This window comes from Labrus bergylta, chromosome 1 (assembly GCF_963930695.1).
Source record: "Labrus bergylta chromosome 1, fLabBer1.1, whole genome shotgun sequence".
Lineage (NCBI taxonomy): Eukaryota > Metazoa > Chordata > Actinopteri > Labriformes > Labridae > Labrus > Labrus bergylta.
In genome coordinates, this window is record NC_089195.1 from 1898191 (window position 1) to 1921870 (window position 23680).

The following is a 23680-nucleotide window of genomic DNA, read 5'->3' on the forward strand; positions in this document are numbered from 1 at the left end:
TGGTGTTAACGTTACACATCCCCACCACGTGTTAAGTAGTTATTCAAACATTATATTACCGTTTAACATGCTTACAGGATATGTTGAGTTCAATATTGATTTAGTATCAAACCTTTATTCAGCCGCTAAGCTGTAACTTCAAAAACTGGTTTCAGATGAGCCATCGCATTTCCTATAGTAAACAACCGCACTTCCGAGATTTAAAATACAGGTCGGGAGAAAGGACAATCTTATGGAACCAGAAGAAGAACGTGAGGCCCTGCACTTACACACACCGGGACAGTAGGTGGCGATATTTGCATTTAATCATTGGTTTGCTATCCGCCATAAACGTAGACGAAGAAGAATAAAAATAAAAAGAAGAAGAAGAAGAAGAACGTTTCCGCCTGAATTGGGGTTGTTGAACAACGCGCCTTATCAAAGTATCGGGCTTCTACTAATCTTGAGTGGTTATTAATTTATTTAATCAAGACCAGTATATATTTAACAGTTTTCAGTTTGGATCAGCGGATATTGTTCTCTAGCCCCTCCTGTCACCAACGTGCGTCACACACCTCGTTGGAGGGAAGACGCCATATTGGAATAAATCCCAACACTGTGTTTGTATAATTTTCAGCTCTTGAATTGTCAACGTGGATTCGTAGCTACACTTGGACAAACGGCGAACTAAATACGACACCAAACATGTCTTCGGACGATTTTCAGACGAAGTACTCGTCAGTCATGGAGAGCATGCTAAAGAGTGCTATCGCGGAGACTACCAAACTTTTCGAAACTATGGTCGACGACCTGAAGGCAGAAATATCCAAAATCAAGACGGAGAATGAGGACCTCAAAAGAAGATGTAGCCAATTTGAAAATGCGAGGAGCAAAACAACTACTATGAGAGAGAGTGAGTCTGTTCCGGGGCAAAGCAGAGGCTCTGACAAACGTGACACAGCTGTTCAATGTGGTGAGTTCACATGCCTGTCACTCCTCAGGAGCTCATCTCAACCAATGTCACATCTATATCGTCTAGCATCACGTTTGATGGTTAATACAATGTATTCTTTGTAATAGTGTTCAATTTAAGATTTTTAGGAACTCCTCGTGTTGATTTATACATATTTATACTTAAAAAATTCAAGCTAGCGTAGCCTAGTTTAGCTTAAGTGCATGATGCCAAGTAGGAGGGAAACCGTACCCAGCTAATTACAGCTAACAAGGTTAGCCTAGCCTCCGATCAGAGTGTCAGTCAGATTAATCAATATCAGAAAGTGTGATCCCACTACTTTAAACTTTTATTATTTTGGCGTCAACACAGCATTAACTGTCTTTACCGGCATATTTATGACTGGTGTAGATATTGGACTGCATATTGATTACACCTTAAATAGTTCCACTGCAAGGAACTATTGAAGGCTATCACAGTGTTGGCTTTATAGGAGACAATTGTTCAATATAGCCTACATGAAAAGGGGACATTATAAATATTATATGTATTTATAGTATTAAATCATTCAATACTTTAACTCACGTTGTCAACATAAATTAAGACATTACTACAAATTTACTGCAGTAAATGTTGTAATGAAAGACCACTGGTATATTGTACATATTAATCATGGTTGGGGAAGATTGGCGATTATGGAGTTAAATATTAGTGGTACATGCACTTTCATGTGCCGTGTCAGGTGCCGCTTTTCAATCTTGGCATCACTCGAAAAAGATGGTTCTTTTTTAGACAGAATCAAATCAGGGAAAACATTTGAATTGTTTCAAGTTTTAAAGACCTTAGTCTTAAAATAACCACTTATTTATTTATTTTTATTTTTTTTACAGATCTTGTTCCTTTCTGTACGATGCTGGTGGAGCAGTGTGAACCATTGACACCATCATCAATGCAAAATCAAGAGCAACTATGTGCAAATGTTACAACGCAAGACGTTTGGCAGGAGCACAACTACGAGAATCGTGGAAAGAGAGATTCTCTGATTGCCCTTTTACCTAAGAAACAGCTGCAGGTGCGTAAGTATCTAAAGCAGAAACAAATCCATGTTGGGGGATTTGTAATAAAACATTTTTCTTACCTCTACACGGTTGTCATAATTTTCCTCAGCAGTTTGATTTCAAGCAAAAGGAAGTTGAGCCCATTGGATCCTTCGGGCAAGTCTTCAGAAACGTTAAAGGTGAGGAATCAAAAGTTAAATTTGAGAATTTGGTAAGGCCTATTTGTCACTTCTCCTGGCAATATTTTATATTGACATTACCCCATTGATTTAGCTATTACTGTTGTGCTTAGGTTCCCCATTGGTCTCTGCTTGTGTAACTGAAAATGGAGGGCGGTCCATTAACAAGGAATGTTCAACTGCAGAAATATCCCCTCAAAGAAATGAAGAGACTGGAGTGGCCCTAGGATTGCCCCATTTACGAATGGTTGGAAGTTTAGCAGTTGTCCACAAACAGTCATCTGAACAAGAGCCTTCTCAACACATCTCATCCACACCAAAACCCACAGCACCCAACAAAGGAGAAGAATTAAAAAAGGTTGTGGCAGAAGAAGAGGCTAGTATCCAGCCTGACATACCAGTACGACGAAGAAGAGGAAGGCCACCAAAGAAAGCAAAGCATTTGAAACGGCCAGTGAAAAGAATACTTCCACCATCTTCTGAACAGAAGAAAGAAATGAAAAAAATATTTATGGAAGATGGGACAATTCAGGCTCCATCCACTGCTGTTTCTTCTACCATTAAAATGCAAAACACTCCAACAACTAAGTCACCACAAGTACCATCGGTTCAGTCAAGACAACGCCACACCTCTGTAACTCTTCAGGATGCAATGCTATTAGTTGAAGCCATGAATCAGTCAACAGGGGAAAAGGAACTTGATTCCCCACAAATAATGGCAGTCAAAACCTTGCAAACTGTGAGGGAGGTACCAGCTGAGTCAGGGACACAACCAGTTGATCTTCAAACTACTACAACTGATGAAGTTCTGGCCCACAAAAAGGTTGTCATGCTGAAACAGCATATGGTCTCACTATCCAACACTGCTAAATCTTCAATAGCCACTTCAGCTGCTGCAACACAAACTATTGTGAAGTCCCTTAAACAGAGCCCTTCAAATGACCCAATAAAACCATTAGCACACAGCAAACAGGAGAATGCTGTACCTAAAAAAATATTTGTCATGTCAGGATCATTAGCTTCAATGACATCTAGTAAATTTGCAGCAAAGTCTCCAACCAAGCTTTCAACTGATGTGTCAACAGTCCATTCTGCCCAAAATAAAAGTGAACAACCAAGCTCGACTCCATTAGACAAACCTCTTGAAAAACCTTCAATTTCCTCTGTTAAACAACAGAAATCGCTTCCTGTCGACACTTCCCAGTCGACTCCTCCTCAGACTGACTTACAGTCTCTTTCACATCCTAAAATAACAATTGTAATTCCAAGACAGTTGTCAGCTGTGGCACTAAGGAAACAGAAAATGGCTCTTGCAAAAAAGCAGGAATTGCCACAGCTGATGCCACAGGAGCTCAGCATGTCTGGTGAAGTGCAAACCATCCTGGATAAAGTTGCCACGATATTGTCTACAAAGCAGACTAATACTTCTGACAACCTGGAATCTTCCAAACAAACGGACTCCTGTGCTGATGCAACAAATGAACCTTCAGAAACCAGTTCCAGTTTAGATATGTCTTTGGGGCTACCATTGCCTGTTGAACAAAAGGTCTCTGCTATCGTCAGATTGAACAGGCTTCCATTTCCAATGGCAAAGGAAGATGTAGTTTTACTCTCAAGGATGCCTAGAAATGAATCAGCTGAAACAAGATCTTTCTTGGAAGAAGTTGCCACAGAAGAGAAACCATCAGCAGTGCCATTATCAACTCACCCATCAGAGACACCTGTGTCATCTGACATTTGTTCCAATTCTAAAGAAACTTCTGTTTCTCTTAAAACCCCTGAGATGTCAGGAACACAACACAATGTTCCAAGAGAGTTACCATTACGCTCTGGAACAGCCACTGGTTTGGATGAATCATCTACATCATCCAGGGTGTCAGCATCAGTCCTTTCAAAATCAACAATAATCATTAACACTATTGAGCCTTCAGCTTTACCTGAAGAGTCCCCAGAACAGACAACTTCAAAGTTGCAAAAAGAAATCATAAGCATGGTAGTGCCGGACTGTACATCACCCAGTGACCCTGCTATAGAACAGTCACCTGCTGTCATTCATCTGAGGTCCATCAAACCCAAGGACCCATCTGACCCTCATTTACAGATGACTAAAAGACAGTTCTTGGCCCAATTAGCTGTATCACCGATTGTGCAAGACCCAAAACAGGTAAGTTAGTACTTCGCAAATCTCAATCTATTTAGCTATATTATTGTTATGGGATTACATTTTGTTTGTTTTTGCATTGTTTACTATACAATATGCCTGTAATATAATATTCATATGAAATACTATCCAGGGCAATAACAGATCCATTTTTTATTCCGCTTTTTGAGATAAATGTACACCACGGGCTATTTTATACAAAATCACCCACGTTCCAAATCGCTTTACTTTTTATTTATAAAAATGAAAAAGGTACACTTTCTGTGACACAACAAAATAACACAAGTTCATAATTTGGGGAAAAATACGAGGCAATATTATTGTAGTTTGTTATAGTGCCATGTATAATTTTCATATTTCTGAAAAAAAGATGTTGGTACCTTTTTCTACTGCACTGGAATCCCTGCAAATAATTGTGACTGCTCTTTTTGCATTTTTTGCTGACTTTTTTTCTCCTTTCTTTTGTCATAGCCCCCCACCAATGACTCTGTAGATACCAACAGTTCCTGTCCTACAACCAGCACCAGTGACAAAAAACAGTTACAAAAAGACGTCCTTGTGGCCAATCTCAGACATCACCTCAAAACTCACATTCAGGCTGGAAACTCAGAGACAAGTCAGGAGTCATGTACGGAAACAGAGACTCTCACTAGATGCTCTAACGACGCTAAATTAGAAGAAGACAGTCCAGAGGACACAAGCACAGCCATTGAACCCATTCCTCTTAGTCCCAAAGAACAAGGAACGGTTTTGGATGTAACCTCTCCTAAAAAGACAATCAGTGATCCCTCTCCTATCACTACAAGGAGATCTGGTATATGTAAAAACAGTGCAAGTTCCAAGAGATCTCTAAGGGGTCTTTCCCCTGTCAGCTCAAGAAGGTTCAAAGCCACTGGTGAATCCATGCCTGTGAATTCCAACAGCTCAAATTCAGGCAGAGATTGCATTGATTCAAAACATACAAAGACCTCTTCTGTGAGTCCTCGGACGTCTAACTCAACTGTAGAAAGTGCTTCCCCTAAAAAGACCAGAAACACTTCTGTTAGTCCTAGGAGGTCTAATTCAACCAAACCAAGTGCTTCCCCTAAAAAGACCAGAATCACTTCTGTTAGTCCTAGAAGGTTTAATTCAACCAAACCAAGTGCTATTCCTAAAAAGATCAGAAACACTTCTGTTAGTCCTAGGATGTCTAATTCAACCAAACCAAATGCTATCCCTAAACAGACCAAAAACATTTCAGTTAGTCCTAGGAGGTCTAGTTCAACTAAACAATGTTCTACCCCTAAAAAGACAAAAATAACGCCTGTTAATCCTAGAAGGACTTGTTCAACTAAAGAAATCACTAGTCCCAAGAAGATCAAAACCACTTATGTGCATCCCAGGAGGACTAGTTCAACTGGAGATGGTCCTAGCCCAAAAAGTAAAAAAACAGTTGGTTCTCCTGCTGAAACCCCTAAAAGGACTAGATCGTTTTCTACTCGTCCTGGGACATCTGGTTTAGGTAAAAATGATTCTAGCCCTAAAATACCTACCAATGATGGTGCTTCCTCTAGAAATGCTAAAAGTAGAACTAATCTCCAAAATGTTGGAAGGACTAAATTGGCTGAGGGTGTTAGTTCTAGTAAGACTGGGGAATCCACACCTGCCAAGAAACCCAAATTAGCTCAAGTTCCTTGTCCAAAGAATAATTTAAGAGGGGTCAATTTGAAGAATTCTCCAAAAGACAAAACAGTAGCTAAAATAGAAAATCAATCTAATCTACTAAATGGAGCCAAAACAAGCCAGTTAGCAGAGAACAGTGCTAGCACAGAGAATGTAAAGAAATGTACAGCTAAAGGTTTGTGGACTCCTCCTACACTGCTAATCGGTAAAACCCCTTTAGCGTTGAGAAAGAGGTCAATGCAATTAGAGACTGAATCCCAGGATCAGACATTAGTTTACCCCCCCAGTGTTTCTCGCCATCCAATCCCTGTCAAAGCACCAGCTGTTGTATCACCATTACAGCCTTTATCAGTCATTGGTTGGCGTCTCTTGAAGAACCAGTGTGGAGAGTGTGGGCGTGTCCTCAGCAGCAATGCTGCTCTGGAGAGCCACGTCAGTCTCCATGCTGGTCGCCGTCCTTTCTCCTGCACACTTTGTGGAAAGCGCTTCCCAGACTCAAAGGGTCTAAAACGGCATGGACGAGTGCACCGCAATGGTAGGATCCATATCTGCAAGCAGTGCGGGAAGGGATTTGTCTACAGTTTTGGCCTTACCAAGCACCTCCAGATAGTGCACGGCAGGATCAAGCCTTTTGTCTGCCAGGTCTGCAACAAGGGATTTTTCTCAAAGCGAGATGTGGAAGCCCACATCCGGATCCACACAGGAGAGAAACCATTCCATTGCAACCTCTGTGAAAAAAAATTTGCAAGGAGGACAGAACTAAATATGCATTTGAGGTGGCATAATGGGGAGAAGAGACATTGGTGTCCATACTGTGGGAAAGGATTTTTAGACCTCAATAACTTGAAAAGGCACAAATATACTCACACGGGAGAGAAACCACACTCCTGTCCACACTGCCCAAAGAACTTCTCGCAGTCAGGCCACCTGAAAAAGCATGTGAAGAATGTCCATAAAATCCAATGAGAGATGGGCATCCACTGAAAACAGTTTTTTATGTATTTTTATTTAATTACTGAAATTGTAACAATTGTATTTTTAGACTTGTTACATACAGATCCTGTTTTTTTGATGCCGCTTTATTTTGAAGTGAAAGTAAATATGAAGTTTCTGTTAGCAGATTACATTATTATTTCATTGTTTTCATAGTTTTAAGTCATGAAAGAGTAGTTCTTGGGAACATTTCGATGGGATCTTAAATGTTAATGCCATGTCTGCGTACGGAGTGTGAAGCGAGGAGTCTTTTGGCTTTACAAGAAGGCTGGAAATATACATTTGTGCTGATTCTTAAAAAAAAAAAAGAAGTATGGTAGTCCTTTGTATGTTTAGATTTATTTAAAAAAACAACTGTTAATGGTAGAGCTTCAAATGTGCTGGATGCCTTTTCAGGTTTTGACAACATAACGCTAGCCGTTTCTCCCTCACACCAGTCTTTATGTGGAGCCAGAAAGGTTCTCTTCACACTCCTCCTCCAACACACAGTGCAGTAACCCCTATTGTAAAAGAAGGATGGCCTTTTTAACCCTTAGTGTGCATGGAAAGAGCTTTTTCTTTTGATGTTTTAATGGAGAGGGAAAACTTTATCTTTGTCATTTTGTTAAAATAATTATTACCTTCATTTTAAATATCAGAACCATTGTTGACCTAATGCTTTCCTTATTTATTTATATTTTTAAGTATTGGTAATTAGATGATAACTGCAGGTTTTTCTAACAACCTTGTTCCACACACATTTTAACCCCCAGCTAGCTTCTATGATGTTGAAGAAACATTCATTGTGGACAAGGGTTCTTCATGAAACCTGCTGAACGCATGAGTCGTAGCACATTTTGCTGTCAAACATTTTCTTCTATTTTTTGACGCAAAAAAAGAATGAACAGAATATTGCAAGTGTACAAAGTGTTGTGATATAACTTTAGAAGTGTAAATAATTTTGACTGCTGTACAGTGTGAAAAAAAAAAATCTGATTTAATTCGGTTTTCTTATTGATCAGTTACAATGCCAGTTTATATACCAGACACCTAGTGTCTTTTCAATAGAGCACATGGAGTCTGTTTACATGTACGTGGCTTTGAATGAATGCATAAGACGACATCTATTATCAGATATAAAGTCCAACAAGCAGGAAGTCATTAGGGCACACTTTTAACAACAGCTGTGTTGTAAAATACCGATGTACAATAAAATCTGACCTAAACTGAAATTCAACCTTTTGTTTTTGTAATTTTAAAAAAGTGATTTGTTCTTTAATTACTCAAAACCTCATTTCAATTTTTTTTTGCAAATGTTGAATTATCATTGATTTGATTGCTTTAATCTACATACACCTTTCCTGTGAAAATTAAACCAACATTTAATGGGCATTTATTTGTTATTTGAATGTCACGTATGTGTTTTTAGATCACGGTCATTTCAGGTAAATTTACATGCAGTGTGAAGATATGAGCAAATTGTGCTAGCATTAGCATGCTAACACAACAATGCAGCACCAGTTGTTTTGGTTTTATCCTGGTGCTCAAGGGCGACATCTGCTGAATCAAAAAGTCCTTAAACGTTTAACTAAAAATACTTACTTAAGCACTTCCAGCAGTAAGTTGATTATTTAAAAATCCCTATAATTACAGATTGTGGGATATTCAATCAAGTAATGTATTTCGATAAGTCACATGAAACACTGTAAGACGCACTGCAATTCTAGGTCAACTGATGGAAGACAAATGATACATACAAATGTCTTTCAAATCATTTACCCAAAAGAGATGCTGTGATCATGGGCCATACTGTTTTGAATCGAAAGGAACATATTTCTGTTGAATATTTTGTCTGTTCTTGGCTGACAATGAAGTGGTTTCATTACAGAATGGTGGATTTCCTTTAAGACTCACATACTTAGTAGGCTGCTGGTAGCTAGCCAACAACTCAAGCATCGTAGCTGTATGCTGCTAAAAGTTCAGCATAGATTGATTAACTTTAAAAGTACCCAAATGTTTCTGGCTTCTTGCGAAACACCACATCCCTTCAGCACCTCAAGAACCAAAAAAACAGAGACTAGAAATTGTGCATTTTTTTAATGCTGTAAGAGAGGACCAAACAATAGATATTGTCAATTATGTTTATAACACTAATAGTGTTTAACAATGGGATACAATTGAGTGAATATTATACATATTGACTATATTACCAATCACTTTCACACTCCAATGTACTTGCCTAAGCCCTTCAAGGCCTTGCTAGGAGGGGAGATACCAGAAGGCACAACCAAAGTGGCAGAGAAAGGAATAAGGCAGGAGGGCCAGCAGAACGTTCAATTGAATGGTAGCACTTGCCCACATTGCCAACTTTATCTACTGCTGTAAACTCAACAATTTGTGAACAGCAGGAGGCTGTGTAGTTCGCCACAACGAGAGGTTTACTCAAGGAAGTGTAGGTTAGGTTTCCATTGCCCTGTTGCAGAGCAATTATTTCTATTCCTGTGCCATTTCCATCTGTTAGATTGGCCAAAAACTGCCATTGGAAGGGTCCACACTGAGACACATCATGAGGGCAATCATCAGCCAGCACACCAACCACTTGACACAGAGGTGGAACAAAATCTGTAATCTGAAAAAAAAAAGACAAAATTAATGCATGAGTCATTGGGGCAATTTATGTTGAAACGTATATGGCTTGTGTCTTGTGGACCCTTTTTAGGGCCATTTTAGAGGATTATAAATAAATAAGTAATTTAATAATATGCAACTCTGTAATCCAGGGTGTGTCTGGTACCTTGGTGACTACAGATATTTTCAACACTGCGTAGTTGGAGTCACCACCAGATTTGGCTTCCAATGTAACAGTAACATCAGTGCCTGAAGGAATGCTGGCAGCCGGTTTAATGGTCAAGGTACCATTACCATATTGTCCAGTGGTCAAGGTGAGGCTGTCAGGGAGAATAAAAACTCAATGATTACAGGAAATAAGACCATGATAATCCATTTAACTTTAATACAAGTAATTCAAAGATTCTATATTATATAACTTAATGATCATTTGGCATATTTTAAGGCACTGTTGGACTTTATGGCATCAGTCCCATCTTGAGTCCAGTTGAGTGTCAGTAACCCTAGAGGGAGTTTAGCAAAAAGAACAATTCTTCCTAAAATGTGTGTTCTTGGACCATATGGCACAGTTTTATGATCTGTTAACAACAACAATTTAAATGTGGGGTAAACTGAGAAAGCAAGATGACATCCAGTGTTTCCCCTAGGTTTACAGCTTTGGGGGCGTAGGGAGGTGCGGACGCCGACACAAACACTTGAAGGAATCTTGGTGTTCATGTGTTACTTTTAATGACAGCTGTCCTTTTCTATCAGAAAGGTATCCTTAAGTGACTTCTTTCTCTGATTTCCGACTCTATCCACTATCATATCTCTACAATAAAGGCACAAAAAAATTATATATATATATATATATATATATATATATATATATATATATATATACATATGTATATATATATATATATATATATATATATATATATATATATATATATATAATTTTTTTATTTACTTGACCTTCAAGGGGAGCGGGCCACCCCCTAATATAATGGTAGGGAAAACTGGCATCAATTAATTTAGAAATTATTTCTTAAGATAATCAAAACTTTGAAAATGGACAGAAATGGCAGTGTAACCATTGAAAAGAGTAAGAGAAAGAAGTTAAAACCCTGCTTGCTTTCTCATCTCCAAACCTTTTCATTCACAGAAACAGCGTAAATGTATGATAGTTATGGAAAGTAACAGATGTTTGATTGTAAGCAAGCAACACCTTGAGTCTGACCCTGTTCTTGACCCCCACTGTTGGGTGGGGATGCACTTTTTACACTGTTGATAAGGAACATGAGTCACTGTTGATAAGGAATATGAGTCACTGTTGACAAGGAACATTTTCAAAGGAATTGTTTTTGTCTTCACCCTCACCTGGGTGGGTAGGTCATGGGGATGTCTCTGTCATTTTTGGCTGTGATGGTGTATATACCACCAGGACCCTGGGTCCTGACACTAAAGGGGACCTCTAAGGCTTTTCCTGGTTCCACACTGCTATCTACCACAGCCTTGAGGTATATGGAAGAGAAGAAGAAGGGAACAAAACAGGTTATTATACCTAAAGAAAAAATAAACTGTATTGCAAATGTGTACATAAACAGACTTTAAAAGCAACAAAACCTAAATAGGACACAAGTTGTAGAAGGGAGGTGAAGGTACCAACCTGGATATTCACTCTGGAGAGAGACATTTGGGTGGTGGACTGTCTCTGAAATTCACTTTTTGATATCTTGTCAGTTCCTTTCAGACTGATCACAAACTCCCCCTCAGGGACTGCAACAACAGTCACCAAGATGTCTCCGTTGCCCATGTCGGTTGCTGTGCCATTGCTTGCAGTCTCAGGGCCAGACACAGTCACCAGGCCAACAGCACCAACAGACAACGAGGACGGACCTTTCCTACCCATTATTGAGAGCATAAGGGAAGCCGGCTGGCCTGGGTTTCCAGAAGCAAAAACAAAAATCAAGTTAGAGGGAAGTTAATGTTTCACTGAAAGTGATTCACGGATAATACAGTAGATAAGTATTCAAAATCTTTCCACCAACTCTCTTTGCAAAACATCATTTGAATATGCCTGTACATTTTTACAGTTAATGATATACTACTGTTGGGTAAAACTGCCAAGTGTACCTGCTTGTGGACGCCCACTGAGTACTGCATAACCTGGGTGAGGTCCCTTGAAACTTTCCACAAAGTCATAGATGAAGGTAATGGTGCTCTGGCCTGGAGGTACAATTAAACACAGTTAAAGAGAGACACATGAAGAGAACTTTGTGAGATTTTCCTTAATGAAAACAAAATAAGGTTATACTAACAGCATAAAGAATACATTAGTGTTCAGTTTGATTGGACCAAAGGGTGCTGAATGAGGTCAGATTTCTCCAGGAAGAATTTCACCTTTTGGGAATGATTCTGTGCTTTTTGGATAAAAGTTAGAAGAGAACATAAACAGTACTCTTGCATACGGTTATCTTATTCTAGTACAAAGACAGGAAGGAGGGGGAAACAGCTTTCTTTCCTGCATTTGAAAAATAGCAAACACACACATCTTCAGCTTCACTTTTTAAAATGTTTTACCTTGTTTGATTAATTTGCAGAAAAACCAAGAGAGAGAAAAAAACAACAATCTGGATTTTCATGGAGGTAATTTGCTGGACTACTTTGAATAACTTACATAAACTTTATACTGGTAATGGAACAGTCAGTCCCAATGGACAAAGCCAGATCATCTCCTTCATCCACCACAATCCGTCAGGTCAGGTCATGCTATGCTATGTTATTCTAAACTAAAAATGACTAAAGTAGGCTTATGTGTAGATAGACATGAGAGTGTCTTTATATCTATCTCTTGGCATGAGCAAACCCCCCTATGAAGTGACAATATATCATTTAATATGCAAATGATATTTACACAGAAAGGATATTGTATGAAGAGAAATATAAAGTGCCTGACCTGTGACTTTAAGTGTGTATGGTTGGTTGGAGTTGATGTTGATCTGCCAGGCTCCTGTATGTTTGTCAGCATTAAGACGAATTCTTCTCAAGTTACCCACGGTCTGAATGGTTCCCAGTTTACCATTGGCCTCATTATGGCTCTGGCTTACACCTGGAAAATGTAATGGTGCATTTATACTCATTAAATGGTATTACAATACACTGACATTTCTAGCATGAAAAAGAGATGCTAAATATTTCCACTGTAGAAATACCATTGGAAACAATGTGTTACCTGCAGGGTTAGTCAACGTGAAAGTAATGGATGTTCCTGTTATGTAGAAAGTGATATTTTTAAGAGATTCATCCAACATAAAAGAGAAAGTCTCCTGTTTCCCAGGATTTCTTGCTCGCTGAAGAATTGTCACCTGATGGAGATTAGGAAGAGAAAAAAGATGAAATACATTTTTTTTTTTTTACACTTTTCTAAGCAGAAAATCTCTGCTAGTTACTGCAGAATGTGTTTGCAGAACTGCAAAGCCCACCAGAGCTGAAGTTGAGGTGTCAAGGATGATGTCTGTGGCCTGAGGCAACTGATTTTTAGACACTTGGATGGCCTGGCCTCCAGAAGCCAAAGCCAGGTCCTTGTAGTCTTCAAAAGAGGCAGCTTGAAGAGAACGACGTCGCCTTCTAGATCTCGTAGTCATGAAGAACGATACCTGTAAAGATCATTTACCTTTCATTTGAAAGTCCCTTAAATAGACTGAGTGAAAATAGGGCATCATAGGTGTCAATATTTACCGTTGACTTGGTAGTCCTCATAAGTGCAACAATAGTGTCCTTGAGATGAATATCTTTGGCTGTAGCATCAGTGAAAACATAAATGTGGGAGGAGTCAGGGGCCCCAGTGAGAGCCAACTGGTGAAAGAAGATGAAGAACTTTGAAAGTCTATCTTGAAGCTCTTAAGTTTTTGAGATTTTGAAAAATATCTGGAAATCTTTTCCCATCAACAAGCAGCCTTACAATCTGACACTGTAAAAGTATTGTACCTGAAGTCCTGACAGGCACATCTCAGGTTCATCACCACCTCCAGTGGCTGTGAGTTTTGAAATTTCTCGTTTCATGGTTTCAGCGTCTGTTGTTTTGGTCATAGGTCCAAATCCTAAATACAAAGAACACAAATGAGGCCAATAGAGGGTCAATTATGAGAAAACATGTTGTCCTAGTAAGTATTTTGGACTAAATCTGTTGTTCTTTAAACTACTGTTTAACCAAAAGAGCCACTGTTATTTAACCCAGACTGTCTGCATGCCCTGCAGTTGCTAAATATAAAACTTTACAGCTTTAAACCATGACATCATCAGACTCCATGGTTCAAACAATCTTTTTTTTTTTTTTTTCTTAGTCAGGTAGAAATGCTCTTACTTGGGTCATTGAATGGCACCAGAATGTATTCGGATGGCTCGTCCTGTGTTCCTTTTTTGCTGTCAATGATTTCATAAACAACCGCCCTGGCTTGAGCGATGTCATCTTTCATACTACCAGTTGTGTCAATGACAAAGCACACCACAGAAGAGCGGGCGATCCCCATCATTCTGTGAGCAAAAAAGTAGAATATAATTTAATGTTGGGTAAATATTCTATAATTCCCTCTCAGTCTCTCTAAATAATTGTTTTTGTTTTAAAGAAATAATGTAGAAATGGTAAATGGACTTGTACTGCGCATCTGACTACTCAAAGCACTTTTACACTGCAGGTCACACCTACACATTCACACACTGAGGGCAGAGGCTGCTATGTAAAGTGACCATCAGAACTAACTAATCCCATTCATACACATTCATAAGCCGTCAATAATGCAGCCCGAGACACATGGGACATGTGGCTGCCTGTGCTGGGGATTGAACCCTCAACCTTTTGGTTGAGAGATGACCGGCTCTACCGCCCCATTATTCCTTTCTGAATAATGTACCTCAAAAAGTCGTCGTCCCCAGCAGCAAAACGGATGTCCTGCAGAAGCTGGAGACTGGCAGCAGTTGCTACATTCACGGCTGCAGTGTGAAGAGCCACATTGTCCGAGTGACGTTCGTCTTTGCTGATGCCTCCGCGAGGAACTGCTGTTGCAGTCAGGTCACCTGCACCTCCATGGCTGCATTTACCTGGCACAGGACAGAGGAGGCATTTATTGTGTCTTTTTCTGCATATACAGAATTATCTTGAAAAAAAGAGGCTCGTTGTCTGGTACTTAGGACAAACATGTTTTTAAATATTGCCATTCATGATGATTCATCTGGATTGCATATATAAAAAATATTAATACAAAAAACACCTGACCTCTAGAGGTTCTTTTTTTTTTTTACTCCTTGTGAGTGTGATGGAACATCAGCCTTTGTTTCTAAAAGGGTTTTGAGAATATGTCTGATACCTTTTGGCTTGGCAGCAGAGAAAATTCCCATATAGCCAGATGTGAGTTTCTTCTCCTTCAGGATGTTAGGCAGGATGGGATTGGGGCATGTTCCACTGGCACAGTCACTGCAGGTTGCAGTGTCCACATCTGTAAAAGGTACATAAGATGCAGATGAATAAAATACTTCTTCATCTGAACCCATGACAATTTGCACTACTTGAAATATTTAAATAGATTTTTTATTCTATATTCAAACTTTATAAGGAGTGTTATTTGTAATCTGATTGGTTATCTGCAAATAATGCACACTCGTTAGCTAATTAGAGTTAAGTATGTAATTACCGCCAACTCAATTAGATGTTTTTTTTCTCGATGAGGCTGTAAAGCATTGAAAGGCGACATATTTTCACAAAATGAATGCATATGTCTCATTTAAACACAAACTATTTGCTTTTTACTCTTCAGCGCAGTTAAAGGAGCATTAAACATTTTTTTTTTTGTGAATTAGGTGGTATCTTTTAGACACATTTGCACAGGCTTAGCGTGTCAGGAAACGGGCAGGTAGCATCACTGCAGACTCCTCACACCACGGACACAAACTTTTCAAACTCCTCCCCTCCGACAGGAGTTACAGAACACTGTACGAAAAAAAAACCCGTCATAAGAACAGTTTCTTCCCCCAGGCTGTCACTCTGATGAACGCTGAACAGTCACTGAGTGTCAGACCTGTCGCGGTGAAATGACCCTAAACCAACCGTCATTGTGAATATATACTAATTATATTATATTATTTCATTTAAATGATCAATCTATGCACACTTATTTATGTAAATACTGTAATTGACATCTTGACCCATCTGTCACATAACTGCATTTTACTTATTATCATGTTACTTCAGCATCTTTCGTTTCATATTTAGTCACGTAAATATTAGTCTTTTCTTATTATGTTTGTTGTTGATATTTAATGTTGTACCTGTACATAAGAGAGCACAGTTCACCAAACTTAAATTCCTTGTGTGTGTGAGCATACCTGGACAATAAATCTGATTCTGATTCTGTTACATGACCACATTTATGACACAAAACCTTAGCAATGTAACTATCTGCACAGTGTCTGAAATTAATATGAACACTAACACACCTGCAAGGTTGTCTAGAGGAAGATCTGGGCGGATGAGATTGATGTATGGCTCTGTGTATCCAAGCTCCACCCAGTTACTGTGGCTGTAGAAATCCTGACAGTACATGAGAACACAAGCATTAATACTGATGATTTAAGAGTTATGATTCCATATCTAGTATTAAAACACACTGTTACAACCAGGGCTCGACATTATAACTTAAATCAGCATAAGCAAAGGGAAAAAATCTCTCATGCCCTGCTGGAGAGTGACAGCAGGGCATGACGAAAACAGAACAGAGAAAAGTTTCATCCAGTGACAGACAGCTGGAGGAGCTGGAACACGTTAAAGTTAAAGACTAGATCCTGGTAAAGATAAAAGTTATTCACAAATCATCTTAGCCTTTAAGAGAGCTCCTAAAGTAAAGATCTAAGGATGAAGAGTTTCTCAGAGAGGAAAGAAGGAGAGATTCCAGCTCTATCACAGCCTCATATTAATATCAGATTAAGTAGACTCTTGCAGTTACCATCATGGTGAATAAACATGAGCACATAAATATAAGAAAAATACACAATATTTTTATAATTAGAGCTCAATTAATTAAATAAAAGCTGTAATTGACTTTTGCATCAGAATGGTTCAAGAGTAAATTGGTGACTGTTATTCTTGGAATCAAAAGTAATGTTCCTGGGCCAGCGGCTACAAAGGTCGGGCTAGTGATCTTTGAAAACCAGTGGCCCGGAGGGGCTTAATGTCAACCCCTGGTTACAACCTTTGCACATTACAACCCAGCTGCTTCTTTCCACCTCCCTGACCTGCAGTGTGTGAAGCACTCTGCCCAGTGTTTCCCTGGCGGCTTGGAAGTTCTCACTGCGAATGTTAGCCTTTATGGCTACTACACCCTCCGTGATGAGCCTACGTCCCTCTAGAAAGGCCTCTGAGTTGAAGTGGTGTGGAGCACTGAAAGGGTGTGGGAGAAAATCATAGTTAAGGCTTTACAACACACACATTTCTTTTCTCATCTTTTTTTCTCATCCTCCCACCTGTTGACAAAGTCACGGTCTACCAGTCCGTTCTGTGTGTAGATCGATTGCAGGGCAGAGTGAAACTTTGCACCAGACACTTCTCCTGTCGCCGTTGGACCTAAACAAGCCTGGACCAGCTCCTCAGGAGATGAACCCTGTAGTCAGAAGTCAAAGGTTACATTTCTAAAAACAAGAAAGTCTGAGGGGTTAAAAGAGGCATTGCCACCTAACGCCATTTGTTATGAATGAATGCGTTCAGTCTGTCTTCAACAATGCACAGAGCTGTTTCTAACTATGTCTGCTTTTAACAAACACAGTCACTTAATAGCTGTCACACTTAAAGTTTGCTTGTCTTCCACTTAGGATTTGACAGTTGTTGCTGTCTGCACTCTGTTACAGTGAAATAGAAATCTAAGAATCTAAAGCCATGTGACTATGTAGGCATTTGCTAATATCAGGGAGGGTAAAGGTGTTCTAACTGGCTCTCAATCAATCATCAATACAGATATTAACGCTGATATATTTTATTATTCAACTTCTAGTTTAAAGTCTTAGCCATGTTAGCTGAGGCTCATGGGAATCCTGTAAGTTCAATGACTGCTTGACCTCATGGCAGATGAAAAGTGAAGGGATCACCAGAGTGAAAGAGGTGAACTGTCCATCCAGCAGACCAAAACTTTTGCTGTGCCCAAAGCCACATCATTAGTGTAGCTAAAAAAAAGGGTTTATTTCTGTATGTTGTGTTGGCCTATGTTTGTGCTGCATTTCACTTTTTTAATCTACATTCCTACCGTGGGCTTGAACTCATGACCGGCTGCCTCAGCCACCGCCCGACACGTTTCCATCACAGTTTGCAATACAGCCGTTCCGGTAATGCTGACATGAGTGGATGCCTCTCCTCCGATGGGGACAAAGGCCACACTGCGCCCTGATAGGTACAAAGCCAGCAGGGCTAGCACCTGCAGTGAAGTCATGATCAATCTAGAGGGGGAGTAAATGAATCATACATAAGTTAGTACTGTTGGGGTTGTATCAAGTCAACTTTGGTTATATTCTTTAATAATTATATTTAATTATTAATAATATAAATAACAATATCATTAAACTATGTTTAATCTCGTTTGGGGCACCACGTTGTAACCAGGGAAATATAACCAAAATATCACTCAAATCAGTCTGAAATTAGTTACTTAATTAATAATTTTATTAATAATTAATAACTATATTTAATAAATTGAAGGCATGAAATCCGTACACAAAGCCTTCGCACCCAGCTTATATCACAATGCAAATACACCAGTAATCACAAACAACTGCTCTCTTAAATTATAACAGAATTTATTTAAACAAAGCAACATCAATCCAAAATCAATTAACTTAATCAAACAAATAACTATCATAAACTAATCTAAGCAACAAACATTATCAAGCAAGGCTTTTGGAAGAGGTGTAAATGTGTGTAGGTTAATGTAAGTAGGTTGAATAAATGTTACAGCTGTTCCATCAATCCATCCATTTTCTTCAGCGTATCAAAGGTAGGGTTGTGTTATGTTACTGATTTGTTTCAATACTGAATCATGACAAATTATTCCAAATATAAAGGTGTTTTTTCCAAAAAAAATACAAATTTAATGAGCTACACTTAAAGTATCAAGAGGAAATCATCAATACAATCACATTTCGAACATGTTGGATAACATATTTTTGGTGTTTCTTGACAGCTGATCATTTGTTTAATAGCTTCTTTTGTTGTCCTATATTTGCTATTCACACATATTTCTCAGTAATAATGGAAATAGTCTCTTAGTTGTGATCATACCTTGTTCTTTCTCAGATGTGATGTGTCTGGGGACTCTTGAAGAAGTACAATGTGCAACCCCACCAACGCCCTGAATTTATACTGTACTTTTTATGATTATCACTATCTCATCCCCTCTACATCCTCTAGTCACTATATGTAGCTAGTAGTTCATTTACTTTGCATACATGTAGTCGTTTACATTCAATGGCCTGCATCGGGAGGGAGGGTGGGAGGGGGGAGAGAGAGAGATAGATAGAGAGAGAGACAAAGAGAAAGACAGACAGACTTCTCCACATATTAACAAAACTAAGTAATAAGCAAATTGTCTTTTCTGTGAAGAATACAGTGCCTATATTTAGTCCGAGCTTTCCAGCCTCGAGGCTGCCTCCCTCAGGCAGCTCTTTGAGGGCTGGGATCCCGCTTCATGTCTCCTTGAAGTTCCCAGTCTCTGGCGTACAGTGGCTCACTCCACCTCAGGGTGGGGGACTTCTCGTTGTTCTGCTTGTGGCCCATTCCCTCGAGAGCCCTGGATGCCCTCTCTGGGCTGTCGTAGGTCATCGATGTGCCGTCCATATTAAACACTTTAAGTTTCACTGGGGCAATAATATATGATCTGACATTATTCCTCCTGAGCTGGTCCCTGATAGGCCTGTATTGGCTTCTCATTTGCTTTACCTTGGCGGTGAAGTCATGATCAAAGTAAAGGATTTCTTTTTTGCCCACGCTGATTGTAAGATTGATGATTGCTTTGCCTGCTCCGTGTTTTCTCTATAGATGCGGTGAGCTCTAATAATGTTAAGTTCTCCTGTGAACCCCAGCGCATCTTGAAACCAGCCACATTGTTGCCATTGCTTTTTTCTGGAATGTTGAAGATTCTTATGTTGTTTTGCCTCGACTTAGTCGCTTCCATCTCGTTAATCCTCTGTGTCAGATGCTTCATTGTTTGTTGTTTAGAGATGTCTGCTGCATCATGCAGTTCTCCGACTCTGAGCTCAATTTCATCCACTCTGGCCTCCGTTTTCCTGCTCAGTCGTTTGTTCTATCATTTTCTTAATATCCTGCTCGGCCTCTTCACAGAATGTTTTAAACTCTGATCTAAAATCTTTTATCTCTGTGGTGATAGTGAGAGAGTGAGAGTTTTTCAATTCAATAATCAGCTGTTTCATTTCACTGTCCTCAGGTGTTTTAGATGAAAGTGTCAGCTGTTTCTTCAGCTTTTTCCTTTTGAAATCCGTTGTTGTTGACCCAGATCTTCAGTTCATCCCCAGCCAGTTGTATTTTAACGTTTAATTATTTAGCCCACGCCGTTTTCCACCTCATAATTGCTCCGGGGAGTAGAGGACGCCACTTTTCAACCAGCTGCCATTCCTCACCCGGCATGTCCAGATCACGCTCAAGTAATGGAGTGAGACAAGATGGGAGAGAAGAATCAACAGCATTGAGCCTTTACGGTACCAAGCTGACAAAGTCAGAGAGGCCTTGACTGAACTCAGAGACAAAACAAATAATGCTGCTGGGAGAATTGAAGCCCAGTCATTGGCAGAAGAAATAGAATCATTCAGATTTCAAATCTGTACGGTGGTCTGGTTTGACATCCTGTCCAACATCAACATTACCAGTAAACTACTGCAATCTGCAGACATCGCTGTCGCTCTTATTGACAAAACAAAAGAATCCCTGTTAAAGTACAGGGACACTGGATTCTCTGATGGTGAAAATCAAAGTTTGCTTTTTAGGGCTTTAGACTATTGTTTTCTCATTTATTTTTTCTCAGTTATTTTTTATGTTACATTTTTAGTTATATTTTTGCTGATTTATTTTTGTTACTTCTTTTGTTTACTTTATTTAATTTTTTTGGACAATCATTATTATATCTTTCTTTCAATTATAAGATTTTTTTATTAGATGTATGTATATATTTTACTACTGAACCTTGTATTTGCACTTTTGGCTAATCATTGTTCACTAAAGTTATAATTTTGCTGCATTGTTTTTGTTGTTGTGGAATTTAGTATTATCTTGGTGTGTTCTAAAATAATAAATATTAACTCAAACCTCTTTTGTAGAATATTTAATCTCTCTGCTATATTAAGAGAATAAGTTTTAATTGCTTAATCTGCAAAGTAGAAATTTCTGGTGCAACTTCCTCATCTTTTTAAACTGTTAAAGGTCCCATATTATGCTTTTTTCTGGGTTTATATGATCTTTAGTGTGTTTTCCAAGTGTCCTTTGCATGTTTAGGCACATCTATGTGCAAAAATTCAAAGTCCTCCTGTTAGCTGCAGCATTAGTTGCATGTAACGCTCGGTTCTAGCCCCCCTCGATAAAAATTTGTCAGTGCGACGTCATTGTCAGTGTGAGATCACTGATCTAAGCCCATTGGCTCGTTGTGGCAAGCCCTGCAGCTCATGTTGAAATTTCCGAGAAGCGTGCTGAGCAACTGACCAATAACGACAGAGCGGATCGGCAGACCAATCAGAGCAGACTTGGCCCATGTGGGGTCTAACAGTGTGGGCTCAACAGAGTGTAGCTGATGGACTCAGAGCGGAGAGGGAGCAAGGAGGAGCAGTACATGAAAACAGACACTTTTTTCAAACTTTAGCTATTGTGAACGTACACAAGTAGGTACATAGATTAAATATACGAACCCCAAAAAGGGCATAATATGGGCTCTTTACGGGGAAATCAGTACAAAAGGTCAAAACAAGGTTTGGAGCCACCTAGTGGACAAAAACAGTTAGTGCCGTTTAAAATGTATGAAGCGTTCAAACAATAACAAAGTAGAAGTAGAAATTTGGCAAGTCTGTAAGCTTTACTTTGACTGTTTCAGTGAGTGTACTTAAAGGCTTTATATGCGATTTTTCACACTTAAATGTATCAGAAATCAAGTATGTCCGTTGTATATAACTGTCTGAGTCATGACTGTTTCCAATGAGTGAGAAGCTCCAGTCACACTGGCTTTGTTAATATAGAAGATATATGTTTATCTAGCCGGCCCGGCCTTCCCCTTCTTTAGGCCCGCCCCTTGTGTATAAAAGCGCAACCGCAGACCGCCCCGACACCGAGGGAAGAAGTGTTAAAAATGGCGGACTCCAGTGCAAAGACCTTCCACCGGCTGGTCCCCCACCAAAAAAATGACGGTCGAAAAAAAAAGAAAAAAAAAAAAAAAAAAAATTGCTAGAACAGCAACAGACAAAGACCGGAGTAGAACTCGAATCAACATTGGGCTGGCTTTTCCACGATGGAGAGCCCTACGCTCAACGAAGGGGCTCGAACACGACTCTGAGCTGGCGTTGCTTCTCCTGGATGTGTAAATAGCCCGATAGATTCCTAGTGGTCCAGGCATAAACGTTTCTATTTTTTAGTCACTGACTAGAGAAAAAAAAAAAAATCATACGCTCTGCTTATTTGAATGGTACTTAAGTGTTTAAAAGTACGGTCTTTCCGTGTAATGTGCAATGTAAAGCTACGACCTAACTACAATATGCTAACATTAGCCTGCTAGCACAACAATGCCGGCCACAGGCTCGAGCTAAAACATGCATTCTTTCTAGATATTTAAACACCATCGATCGTTTTTTTGATCAATGTGGTTATTCTCATTTGCTGCTTTATAGTACAACAGAACTGGCTTCAAAGCGTTAGGCAACATCTGAATAGGCCAAGCCTAAGTAGTTGCGAAGCTAACGAGTTGCACATGAGCGGTTATGAACAGTTGGGTATTATTACGAAAATATATATACGGTCGTTTGTTTTTTGAATTTCCCTACTCCAGCTATGATGTAGTAGATACTTCAGTTAGAAATCTTGTATAGTAACGTCCAAGCTCAGGCTGTCTGTTGGCATGCTCTCGGCTAAACTACGGTGGGTCACTAATCTAAATAATGCTATCAGCTTGGCACTCATTATGCAGAAATCACATGAGGCTAAGTTTCGCAATGCTTTTGTTGTTGCTGTCATCATGTGATAAATACTTTACATGTAGCTACTGAGATTCTCTACAATACAGATGCATGAAAACAACGTTTTGGCTGGGGAGATCAAACTTACTGTTTCTAAGGATAATTAAATTCATGTGTGCTGTTATTTCTTTCAGATTTGAAAAGGGTCCTGCAGTCCAGGATTGTGTCGAGGAGGCTCTGTTCAGGAGCAGGGATGCCCCTGACAAGGGAACAGCGTCCAGACGACCCTTGGAAGCTTGGACCATTGGCACCCATTCCCCCCCACCCACTGCAAAACTTGCTGAGAAACAACTCAGACGAGGTCTTGGTATGTAATTCATAAAAATGTGAATTAACTGAAGAGTATTAGATGTGAATATTTGAATTAAATTTATAATAATTTACTTACAATTTGATATATTTGGTCCCCATTTGCAGATCCAGCACAGCCAGAATGACAACAAGAGCTGTTGTGAAAGCACATGGCCTCCTTTTGTACAAACATTCATCTGCAGTTTCTGGCTACAAGTACAGCTGCTGTAATATAGCTGTGGTAAAACCAGCAATTTGCTACCCGCATCAAAACAAAAGTGCCTTTTCCTACGACCCTCGAACCAATCACTTCAAACGCACCTTTTTTTTAATGCACTATGACTTTATGGACTTTGTCAAACAAATATCCATTTTGCACCAATGGTGCTGTTTTATCACAGGCTGCTAAGTTCAATAATATCAGCATGGTCTATTTTTTCTTTTCAAGACGTACAAACACATTTTGCATTTTTTGTCTAAATGTTCAGGGCATTATTTCAATAAATAAATACTTATCAACAGCTTTTTAGTTGTTTTTTTTTCTGTAAATTGGTTG

At 39.3% G+C, this 23680-nt stretch overlaps 2 protein-coding genes across 8 annotated transcripts in view; one reads left to right on the top strand and one right to left on the bottom strand.

Annotated features, from left to right (window-relative positions):
- The first annotated feature begins 448 nt into the window (after positions 1–448).
- LOC109989810 (uncharacterized) lies at positions 449–23639 on the top strand. 6 transcript variants are annotated; one of them, XM_020641686.3, is made up of 5 exons: positions 449–952; positions 1822–2003; positions 2099–2168; positions 2282–4332; positions 4801–8355. In XM_020641686.3, the coding sequence occupies exons 1-5, from the start codon at positions 685–687 to the stop codon at positions 6955–6957; spliced, it is 4728 nt and encodes a 1575-aa protein (XP_020497342.2). In that variant the 5' UTR covers positions 449–684; the 3' UTR covers positions 6958–8355. The 6 variants fall into 6 exon arrangements, with proteins under 6 accessions (XP_020497342.2, XP_020497343.2, XP_065815372.1 ...); XM_020641687.3 differs by having other exon boundaries at positions 2102–2168; XM_065959300.1 differs by lacking the exons at positions 2282–4332; positions 4801–8355 and adding exons at positions 22968–23140; positions 23251–23639 and having other exon boundaries at positions 545–952.
- vwa11 (von Willebrand factor A domain containing 11) overlaps positions 9046–23680 on the bottom strand; it is a 36333-nt gene continuing 21698 nt past the window's right edge. The window contains exons 1-18 of one of the 2 annotated variants that reach the window (XM_020641676.3): positions 18890–19023; positions 17862–18051; positions 17089–17225; positions 16861–17005; positions 16066–16159; positions 14940–15068; positions 14487–14673; positions 13940–14109; positions 13564–13676; positions 13315–13431; positions 13059–13232; positions 12809–12941; positions 12533–12685; positions 11710–11802; positions 11243–11514; positions 10954–11087; positions 9758–9911; positions 9046–9592 (exon numbers count right to left, since the gene is read on the bottom strand). In XM_020641676.3, coding sequence (XP_020497332.2) covers positions 9212–9592; positions 9758–9911; positions 10954–11087; positions 11243–11514; positions 11710–11802; positions 12533–12685; positions 12809–12941; positions 13059–13232; positions 13315–13431; positions 13564–13676; positions 13940–14109; positions 14487–14673; positions 14940–15068; positions 16066–16159; positions 16861–17005; positions 17089–17225; positions 17862–18044 — 2769 coding nt within the window. In that variant the 5' untranslated portion in view covers positions 18045–18051; positions 18890–19023 and the 3' untranslated portion in view covers positions 9046–9211. Of the gene's footprint in view, positions 9593–9757; positions 9912–10953; positions 11088–11242; positions 11515–11709; positions 11803–12532; positions 12686–12808; positions 12942–13058; positions 13233–13314; positions 13432–13563; positions 13677–13939; positions 14110–14486; positions 14674–14939; positions 15069–16065; positions 16160–16860; positions 17006–17088; positions 17226–17861; positions 18052–18889; positions 19024–23680 lie in introns of those variants that run through there. The other variant, XM_020641675.3, reaches the window with a different exon arrangement.